This window comes from Cebus imitator, unplaced genomic scaffold, assembly GCF_001604975.1.
Source record: "Cebus imitator isolate Cc_AM_T3 unplaced genomic scaffold, Cebus_imitator-1.0 Scaffold214, whole genome shotgun sequence".
In the NCBI taxonomy this organism is placed as follows: Eukaryota; Metazoa; Chordata; class Mammalia; order Primates; family Cebidae; genus Cebus; species Cebus imitator.
Genome location: NW_016107529.1, coordinates 3,487,071 through 3,498,525, shown reverse-complemented (window position 1 = coordinate 3,498,525; position 11,455 = coordinate 3,487,071). Strand labels below are relative to the sequence as shown.

At 42.6% G+C, this 11,455-nt stretch overlaps 1 protein-coding gene across 1 annotated transcript in view; it reads left to right on the top strand.

Annotated features, from left to right (window-relative positions):
- LOC108318063 (cytochrome c oxidase assembly factor 7) overlaps positions 1-11,455 on the top strand; it is a 22,005-nt gene that overhangs the window by 5,150 nt on the left and 5,400 nt on the right. The window contains exon 2 of the mRNA XM_017548810.2: positions 882-1,022. Coding sequence (XP_017404299.1) covers positions 882-1,022 — 141 coding nt within the window. The remainder of the gene's footprint in view (positions 1-881; positions 1,023-11,455) is intronic.

Genomic DNA, 11,455 nt, shown 5'->3' with positions numbered 1-11,455 from the left:
GTCTCCCTTTGTTGCCCAGGCTGGAGTGCAGTGGTGCAATCTCGGCTCACTGCAACCTCTACCTCCCAGGTTCAAGTAATTCTCCTGCCTTAGCGTCCCAAGTAGCTAGATTACACACCCAGCTAATTTTTTTGTATTTTTCCACGCCCAGCTAGTTTTGTTTTTTGAGATGGAGTCTTACTCTGTCACCAGGCTAGAGTGCAGTGGCACAATCTCAGCTCACTGAAACCTCGGCCTTCCTGGTTCAAGCTATTCTGCCTCAGGCTCCCAAGGAGCTGGAATTATAAGCACACGCGACCATTCCTAGCTAATTTTTTGTATTTTCAGTAGAGACAGGGTTTCACCACGTTGTCCAGGCTGGTCTTAAACTCTGGACCTCAAGTGATCCTCCTGCCTTGGCCTCCCAAAGTGCTGGGATGTACTTGATAGTTCATGAGCTACCAAGCCTGGCTGTAGCACCCTTTTCTTGCTGCTACAAAGACTAGCCTATGAGCCCTTTAGGTTTTCACTCCTTTTACCGTTGAACTTCATGAGAGGTTCCAAAACTAGCAAAGTTTCAATCATGGAAGTCAGTGGGTATTTGGGTGTGGCTGACAGGGAGCAGAGGGCTGGTGAGTGATGGAGCCCAGGCAGGGGCTGAGGTCTCCCCAGGCTGTGCATTTCTCAGTCCATGGCTATGAGGAGACAATGGCATTTGTAGAAATGGCTGAACACCACCTACATTCTTTGTGGTAAGGTCAGCTTGTCACACCTGAGGAGGATAGGGGCTGTCTTAAAAGATGTAGCCTGGCCGGCCACACCTGGGCACCCCCCACCCCCAAGCCCCCTACTGCAAAGCAACATCCCCAGACATGAAGAACAGCCCTTCCCTCTCCTCACAGGTTGCTATCGGCTGGTAGACTATTTGGAAGGGATCCAGAAGAATTTTGATGAGGCTGCCAAGGTGTTGAAGTTTAACTGTGAAGACAACCAGCACAGCGATAGCTGCTACAAACTGGGGGCCTACTATGTGACTGGAAAAGGTAAGGAGGGCCTGCTTTTCTGGTCCTTGTCGTTGATAGCAGTGTTGGCTTCACACCTAAGCTCCATGATGAGCTCTTTTGCAGTGGGTCCTCGAAGGCGTTGGGAAAGTGCATTGTAGGAAGATGGAATGGTAGGAGTTCAGCAGAGTGATGGGGGGAAGAGCATAGCCTTTCAAGTTAGATAAACTTTAGGGAATGCTATTTGCAAGTAGTGGGACCTTGAGCCAATCACTTCAACTCTGTGCCTCAGTTACATTACTTATAAATTGGAGGGAAATAGTACTTGCTTCATAGGGTTGTGAGGATTAAATAGGATCATATAGGAAAAGGCATCAGCATGTGCCTGGCACAGAGTAAGGGGTCAGTAATTATTTACTGTCTTCCTTCTGTCTTTTCTCCTCATACTCTAATTGTTGTTATCACTGGTGTAGTGATTACATTATCTATTGCTAAATAACGAATCACTCCAACAGTTTCCATGGATCGGGAATTTAGGAGTGGTTTAGTGGGGGTACCTCAGGGTATCTCATGAGGTTATAGTCAAGACATTAGCCAGGGAGCCATGGCTGTTGTCATTGGAAGGCTTGACTGAAGTTGGAGTTTCCAATTCTAAGATGACTCACTCTGATGGCTGATAGCAGAGGCCTCTGTTGCTTACCAGCCGTTAGTGGGAGATTGTCAGATCATCATGACATGGTTCTCTTCATGGGCTGCTTGAGTGTCCTCATGACATGGCGTCTGGCTTCCCCCAGAGTGAGTAATTCAAAGGAAAGAACAAGATAGAATCTGCAGTGTCTTCTATGACCTATCTTTGGAAGTTACACACTTTTCTTTTTTTGTTGTTTTTGTTTTTGTTTTTTTCACTCGCTTTTCATTTCTATCACATATTTATTAGATGTAGGCTACACCAAGGGAAAGGACTTAAATTCCACTTCTTGAAGAGGAAGGAATATTAAAGAACTTATGGACATATATAAACCCACCACAAGTAATAGGACTTTTGACAGGCAGCTTGCTTTCTTTTTTTTTTTGAACAGGGTCTTGTTCTGTTTCTCAGACTGGAGTGTAGTGATATAATCATCTCACTGCAGCCTTGAGCTCCAGGTCTCAAGCAGTCCTCCTGCCTCAGCCTCCCTAGTAGCTGGAACTAGAGGCACGTCCCCTCACGCTTGGCTAATTTTTTATTTTTTGCAGAGACAGGATCTCACCAGGCTGGTCTCAAACTTCTGGCCTCAAGCAGTCCTCGCATCTTGGCCCCCCAAAGTGCTAGAATCAGGTGTGAGCCACTGCACTTGGCCAAGAATGTCTTTTTTTTTTTTTTGCAACAGGGTCGGCCGGGCATGGTGGCTCACGCCTGTAATCCAAGCACTTTGGCGGCCAAGGCGGGCGGATCACCTGAGGTCAAGAGTTCAAGACCAGCCTGACCAACATGGTGAAACCCCATCTTTAAAAAAAAAAAAGAGAGAGAGAGAGAGACAGGGTCCCACTCTGTTGCCCAGACTGGAGTGCAGTGGCGCTATCTCGGTTCACCGAAACCTCCACATCCCAGGCTCAAGCAGTTCTTCTGCCTCAGCCTCCCGAGTAGCTGGGATTAGAGGGGCATGCAGCACTACCACCCAGCTAATTTTTGTATTTTTAGTAGAGATGGGGTTTCACCATGTTAGCCACTCTGCTCTTGAACTCCTAACCTCAAGCGATCCACACGCCTCAGCCTCCCAAAGTGCTGGGATTACAGTTGTGAGCCACTGCACCCAGCCCAAGAATGTCTTTTTAATTACCTGGAAATATAGAGACTATTTCTGCTTTCATATGGAACATGGCACCTTTAGTAGTCTCTATTTTAATTTTTTTCCCCAGCTTCATTGACGTATAATTGACAAATATTCTACATATTTATTTGTGGAACAAATGTGGTACAAATAAATATCACAAATAAATGTGATGTGGGGTTTTTTGTTTGATTTTTACATTTTTATTTATTAAAATAAAGTTACTTATTTATTTTTTTGAGACAGGGTCTCACTCTGTTGCCCAAACTGGAGTGTAGTGGTACAATCTTGGTTCACTGCAGCCTCAACATCCACATTTATCATCAATAAATGTGACCTGAGGTTTTTTTTTGTTTTTTAAATTTTTATTTATTTGAAAACATTATTTATTTTTAATAGAGACAGGGTTTCACTATGTTGACCAGGATGGTCTCGATCTCTTGACCTTGTGACCCACCCGCCTTGGCCTCCCAAACTGCTGGGATTACAGGCATGAGCCACTGCACCCGGCAACATTTATTTATTTCTTTGAGACAGGTTCTCACTCTGTTGCCCAGGCTGGAGTACAGTGGCACAGTCTTGGCTCGCTGCAGCCTCAATGTTCTGGGCTGATCTTTCTCAGCTCTCCCCTAGTAGCTGGAACTACACATGTGTGCCACCACATTTAGCTAATTTTTGTGTTTTGGTAGATACGGGGTTTTGCCATGTTGCCCAGGCTGGTCTCAAACTCCTGGGCTCAAATGATGCTCCTGCCTTGGCTTTTCAAAGTATTGAGAATACAGGCATAAGCCACTACGCTCAGATGCAAACAAATCTTTATCTCTGGTCCAGACCATTCATGAAATTCTTAATTGTTTTCTTATCCCCCTATTTTATTATGCACCTGCCCCCCATGTTTTCCATCTTAGCAAATGGCATCTCTTTCCACCTAGTAGCACATGGCCAGTTGATGTCCAAAATGCATCTTGAATCTATCCTCTCTCTCCCACTTTACTGCCACCATTCTATCTAAGCTATTCTCCCTTCCTGTTTGGATTACAGTTATGAGATTAATATAGGTCTCCAATCTTCTTTCCATATGGCACCTAAAATGAACTTTCATGAATATAAACCACAGATTGGATAAAATATGTGAAGCAAATGTTTTCAGACATTGGACACAAAGAGGTGGAAGTGAAGGAAGCATGTTAGTCATGCTGAACTGAGGAGGCAGAGATGAGAGTGTCTGGTTACTGAGGGAGCTGGAGTTTTGTGTGACGGAATACCAGAGAAAAAGGAGCTATACAGAAATCCACACAGGAGTGCTCTTTAGTCCAGTGTTAAACTTCACATATATAGAGTGAGGCTCTGAGAGTCCTTGCAGTGAAAATCTACTGGGGAGCTATGAACTGAAAATTCCAGAGGTTTCACAGTACTGGGAATGACTTGAATTCCAGTCAGCCAGAGTGGAGCAATCTGCTTTAATTCAGCAATCTGAATTACTGAATTAAATTATGTAATTCAGAAATTACAGGCATTTCTGAAATGGCAGAAAGGCCTTCCTTAATAGCAAAACAATTCTAGATCTGTTGTAACAAAACTACACGTCTCCAAAGGATCAGGCTGATGCACCAGTACATTAGCTACCTTCCAAAGCAAAACTCAACAGTCTTGAAAGGAATACAACAAAATCCTGGCTGAGCAAAGTATCATCAACAATGTCCAGCATAATTACTAACTGGAAAAGCACTCAATAGAAACATACTTAAATATGACAGAGATGTTGGAATTAACAGATAAATATTTTTAAAAGGGTATAATAAATATGTTTAAGGGTTTAAATGAAAGATGGACATAGTGAGTGAACAGATGGGGAAAATCTCAGTAGAGAAATTGAAGCTATTAAAAAGAAATGAAATTCTAAATTTGAAAACATAGTATTTGAAAAGAAAGAAAACAGTATTTGAAATAAAAAGTTCACTGGACAGACTTACAGCAAATGAGACACTTGACAAGAAAATAAATCAGTGAACTTGAAGGTTCAATTAACTTGAAGACAGGACTATAGGTATTATCTAAACCAAAGCACTGAGAGAAAAAAAAAAAAAAAAAAAAAAAGGGAAAAAAAAAAAAAAAAAACAAGGGGAAAAAAAAAGGAGAGAACCTCAACCTGTGGTTTAGTATCCATCAGTCTAACATATGTGTATTGAAATTCCAGAAAGAGAAGCAAGAGGGATTGGAGCAGAAAAACATATTTGAAGAAATAACAGGTGAACAATTTGCAAATTTGATGAAAAATATTATCCCACCCAGATCCATCAAGCTCAATGAACCCAAACAGGATGACCAAAAAAAAATCATATCTAGACACATTATTAACAATTTGTTGAAAACCAAAATAAAGCATAAGTTTGTTTTTGTTTTTGTTTTTTTTTTTGATAGGTTTCATTTTATCACCCAGGCTGGAATGCAGTGGCATGTGATCATAGCTCACTGCAGGCTTGACCTCCTGAGTTCCCGAGATCCTCCCACCTCAGCCTCCTGAATAGCTGGGACCATAGGCGTGTGCCACCACCCTGCCTGGCTAATTTAAAAATAAGTTCTTTTTGTAGAGATAGGGTCTCACCATGCTACCCAGGCTGGTCTCAAGCTTTTGGCCTCAAGTGATCTTCCCGCCTTAGCCTTCCAAAGTTCTGGGATTACAGACATAAGCTGCTGTGTCCAGCCAAAAAAATCTTAAAAAGCAGAGAAAAAAGACACACTCAGGGTAAGAATGGTAAGAATTACCACTGACTTCATCAGAAGTAGTGTAAGTCAGAAGACAAAAGAATGACATCTTTTTTTTTTTTTTTTTTTGGATGGGTTTTCATTCTTGTTGCCCAGGCTGGAGTGCAATGGCGCGATCTCGGCTCACCGCAACCTCCGCCTCCTGGGTTCAGGCAATTCTCCTGCCTCAGCCTCCTGAGTAGCTGGGATTACAGGTATGCGCCACGATGCCCAGCTGATTTTTTGTATTTTTAGTAGAGATGGGGTTTCACCATGTTGATCAGGATGGTCTCGATCTCTTGATCCACCCGCCTCGGCCTCCCAAAGTGCTGGGATTACAGGCGTGAGCCACAGCGCCCGGCCAAGAATGACATCTTTTAAATGCTGAAAGAGCAAATTGTTGGCTAGGCGTGGTAGCTCACACCTGTAATACCAGCACTTTGGGAGGCCGAGGTGAGTGGATCTCTTGAGTCCAGGAGTTCAAGACCAGCCTGACCAACATGGCGAAACCCTGTCTCTACTAAAAATACAAAAATTAGTTGGGCGTGGTAGCGTGCACTTACAGTCCCCCCTACTTGGGAGGCTAAGGCATGAGAATTGGTTGAACCCAGGTAGTTGAGGTTGCAGTAACTGAGATTGTGCCACTGCACTCCAGCCTGGGTGACAGAGCAAGATTCTGTCTCAAAAAAAAAAAAAAAAAAAATAGAGAAAGAAAAAATTGTTTAACGAATTAAAATTAATTATGAATTCCTTTAACTTCAATTAAAATAAATTGGAAATTAAGATGAAAAATGCATTTTTAGGTAGAAGCTGAGAGAATAAGTCACTAGCATTCTTATACTCCAAGAAATGCTAGAGTTGTTTAGGCTGAGGGAAGATGGTAACAGATGGAAACTGGGATCCAATCCAATCAAAAGGATAAAGAACACTGGAAAATGTGTAAATATAATACTTTTTTCCTTCATTTCTTAATGTCTTTTAAAAGACAATTTAAGGCAAAATAATATGTACTGTAAGCTTCATAGTATATAAAAAACATAAAGTAAAAAGCACAGTAAAAGTAAAACAATACATGGCAGCAGGGGTACTGGGGAAATGGGGGTGGTTAATGGGTACAAAAAAATAGTAAGAATGAATAAGGCTGTATTTGCTAGTACAACAGGGTAACCATAGTAATAATATTTTTTTTTTTTGAGACGGAGTCACACTCTGTTACCCAGACTGGAGTGCAGTGGCACGATCTTGGTTTACTGCAACCTCCACCTTCTAGGTTCAAGCAGTTCTCCTGCCTCAGCCTCCCAAGTAGCTGGGATTACAGGCATGCACCACCACACCTGCCTAATTTTAAATTTTTTTAGTAGAGATGAGGTTTCACTATGTTGGTCAGGCTGGTCTCCAACTCTTGACCTCAAGTTATCTGCCAGCCTTGGCCTCCCAAAGTATTGGGATTATTGAGCCACTGCGCCTAGTCAGTCATATAATTTAATTGTACATTTAAAAGTAACTAAAAGAGGGCTGGGTGTGGTGGCTCACGCCTGAGGTCAGGCGTTCAAGACCAGCCTGGCCAACATGGGGAAACCTTGACTCTACTAAAAATACAAAAATTAGCCAGGCATAGTGGTACATACCTGTAGTTCCAGCTACTCGAGAGGCTGAGGAGGGAGAATCGCTTTAACTCAGGAGGCGGAGGTTGCTGTGGGCTGAGATCATGCCACTGCACTCCACCCTAGGCGGCAGAGCAAGACTCTCTCCAAAAAAAAAAGAGTATAATTGAATTGTTTGTTACATATAGGATAAATGCTTGAGGTGATTATTACACATTGTATGCCTATATCAAAATATCTCATGTACCCTATAAATGTATATACCTACTATGCATGCACAAAAAATTAAAAATTAAAAAAAAAGGGCCAGGCATGGTGGCTCACACCTGTAATGCCAGCCCTTTGGGAGGCCCAGTCAGGCAGATCACTTGAGCTCAGGAGTTCTAGGCCAGCCTGGGCAACATGGCAAAACCCCGTCTGTACAAAAAATACAAAAATTATCCAGGTATAGTGACTTGTGCCTGTGGTCCCAGCTATTTGGGAGGCTGAGGCAGGAGAATCGCTTGAGCCTAGCGGGGCAGAGGTTGCAGTGAGCCGAGATTGTGCCATTGCACTCCAGCCTGGGCAACAGGAGTGAAACCCTGTCTCAAAAGCCAAAAACAAAACTTCAGAAAACTACATGGAAGCAAAAGGACAAAGGATGGAAATGTAAATGAAAGTATACTATTGAAAGGCCCTTAGGTTGTATGTGAAATGGTATCATGTTAATTCATGGTAGATTGTGATAAGTTAAGGGTGCATATTCTAATCACTAGATAAACTAGTAAAAAGACAAGTATAACTAAGAAATCAATGATGAAAATGAAATGGAATATTAGAAGTATGCAAAAGAAGGAAAAGAGAAGAAAAGAACAAAAACATTTAGGACAGATGGGAAACAAAATATGACTTAAACCCAGCTTTATCAGTAATTACATTAAATGTAAATAAACACTCCGATAAAATGCAGAGATTGTCAGGCTGCATATAAAAACAAAGATGCAGCTATATGCTCTCTAAATATAAAGGTGACAGAATTATACTCTCCAAAACTGAAAAAATGAAAGGGATATAGAATCTGTGAGCTTTCCTTAAAAAAATTTATCTGATAACCAATAAACAGTTGAATCAAGTAATTCAGGAGTGGTGAAGCTCTTATGAAAAGACTGGAGATAAGCAGAATCCCCCTTTTTTTTGAGATAGAGTCTTGCTCTGTTGCCCAGGCTGGAGTGCAGTGGCACGATCTTGGCAGCCTCTGCTTCCCGGTTCAGCCTCTCCTGCCTCACCCTCCTGAGTAGTTGGGATTACAGGTACGTGCCACCACACCCGGCTAATTTTTGTATTTTTAGTAGAGATGAGATTTCACTATGTTGGTCAGAGTGGTCTCGAACTCCTGACCTCGTGATCTGCCTGCCTTATCCTCCCAAAATGCTGGGATTACAGGTGTGAGCCACCTCGCCCGGCCATTTTTCTTAAAGGCCAGAGTCTGCTCTGTCACCCAGACTGGAGTACAGTGGTATGATCTTGGCTCACTGCAGTCTCTGCCTCCCAGGTTCAAATGATTCTTCTGCCACGGCCTCCCAAGTAACTGGGATTATAGGCGCATGCCACCATGCCTGGCTAATTTTTGTACTTTTAGTAGAGATAGGATTTCACCATGTTGGCCAAGTTGGTCTCAAACTCTTGACTTTAAGTGATCTGCCTGTATTGGCCTCCCAAAGTGCTGGGATTACAGGCGAGAGCCTGGCCAAGCAGAATCCATTGAAAATGAATATTGGGCTAATTAGGATTACTGAGCAGAAAATAAGTGATATTTTATGGCATAGAAACATAACTAACATTTACAGCACTTATTACTTACCAGGCTCTTTATAAGAATATATATAAGCTTCTAACATATGCAGTAGATACTGTTGTTCTTCTTTTACAGATGAGAAAACTGAGGCTCATAGAGTTTAAGGTAACTTCCCTGAGGTCACCCAGCTAATAAGAAATGAGACCAGGACTGTAACCCAGATTATCTGGCTGCAGAGCCCAGACTTCATTAACCACTGTGCTGTGCTGACTCCCTATGTTGAAGTAGTGTAACTGAGAAAGCAGGAGGTAGCAGAGGAGAGATGGAATGACGAGGTGTCAATCCCCACAGAATACCTTGGTTGCGAAACAGTATTCTGTTTAAAATTTAGTTTATGGTTTTTGTTTTTGTTTTTTTGAGACAATCTCACTCTGTTGCCCAGGCTGAAGTATAGTGGCTCAGTCTTGGCTTACTGCAGCCTCTGCCTCCTGGGTTTAAGCGATTCTCCTGCCTTAGCCTCCTAGTAGCTGGGATTCCTGATGTACACCACCATGCCTGGCTAATTTTTGTATTTTTAGTAGAGACAGGGTCTCTCCATGTTGGCCAGACTGATCTTGAACTCCTGGCTTCATGTGATCTGCCCTCCTTGTCCTCCCAAAGTGCTGTGTGATTATAGGCGTGAGCCACTGTGCCTGGGCCATTTTAATTTTTTAAACTAAATTTTAGACCAGGTGCAGTGGCTCACTTGAGCCCAGGAGGCAGAGGTTGCAGTGAGCCAAGATTGCACCACTGCACTCCAGTCTAGGTAACGGAGTGAGACTCTGTCAAACAAATAAATAAATGAACGAATGACTAAATGATTCGGCCCAGAGCCGTGGCTCACACCTGTAATCCCAACACTTTGGGAAGCTGAGGTGGGCAGATCACAAGGTCAGGAGTTCCAGACCAGCCTGACCAACATGGTGAAACCCCATCTCTACTAAAAATACAAAAATTAGCCTGGTGTGGTGGTGGGCACCTGTAATCCCAGCTACTCAGGAGGCTGAGGCAGGAGAATCACTTGAACCTGGGAGGTAGAGGTTGCAGTGAGCTAAGATCGTGCTGTTACGCTCTAGCCTGAGTGACAAAGTGAGACTCCATCTCAAAAAAAATAAATAAATAAAAAGAAAATAAAAATGATTCTAACCTTTTAACATTTTTTCTAAACTCTTCACAACCCTAGTGGCTCATTTAGGAAATTTCTCGGAGAGAGAGATCCAAGATGGCTGATCACTAGCAGCTCGGGATTGTAGCTCCCAGTGAAAGTGCAGAGAACCAGAGGACGCCACACTTTCAAACGAATTTTTGTTGCTCATGCACCAGGAGATTCCCAGCAGAGGATCCCCACGGGTCGCCAGTGCGACTCTTGTGGCCAGCGAGGCGGTTTTGCCACTGCCTTCGTGCGGTGGTTCTTGGTGCAGAGTCAGAAAAGCACCATCAATCATAACGCCGCTGTTTTGGCTGGCACAGTGGGTTGCTCAGATTTTAGCGCTGGGAATCAAGTTGGACGTCCACTCAGAAACCCAATTATAAAGACAGTAATTATAAAGACCACAGATGGATAAATTTATAACGACGGGAAGAAAACAGCCTAAAAAGGCTGAGAATACCCAAAATCAGAACACCTCTCCCTCTACAGGGGATCACAGTTCCTCATCAGCAACAGAACAAGGCCTGATGGAGAACGAGTGTGTTCCATTAACAGAAGCAGGATTTAAAAGGTGGGTGAGAAGAAACTTCTGTGAATTAAAAGAACTTGTTCTAACCCAAGGCAAAGAAACTAAGAACTTTGAAAAAAGGTTTGACGAAATGTTAACAAGAATACACAATTTAGAGAGGAATATAAGTGAATTAATGGAGCTGAAAAACACAACACGAGAACTTCGCGAACTATGCACAAGTTTTAACAGCTGAATCGATCAAGCAGAAGAAAAGATGTCAGAAGTCGAAGATCAGTTTAATGAAATAAAACGAGAAGACAAGATTAGAGAAAAAAGGATAAAAAGGAACGAGCAAAGTCTCCCAGAAATATGGGACTATGTGAAAAGACCTAATCTACGCTTGATAGGTGTACCTGAATGTGACGAAGAGAATCAATCCAAGCTGGAAAATATGCTTCAGGATATTATTCAGGAAAACTTTCCCAACCTAGCAAGGCAGGACAATATTCAACTCCAGGTAATGCAGAGAACACCACAAAGATACTCCTCAAGAAGACCAACCTCAAGGCACATAATCGCCAGATACACCAGGGTTGAAATGAAGGAGAAAATACTGAGGGCAGCCAGAGAGAAAGGTCAGGTTACCCATAAAGGGAAGCCTATCAGACTCACAGCAGATCTCTCAGCAGAAACCCTACAAGCTAGAAGAGAGTGGGGGCCAATATTCAACACCCTTAAAGAAAAGAACTTTCAACCCAGAATTTTACATCCAGCCAAACTAAGCTTCATAAGCGAAGGAAAAATAAAATCTTTTGTGAACAAGCAAGCACTCAGAGATTTC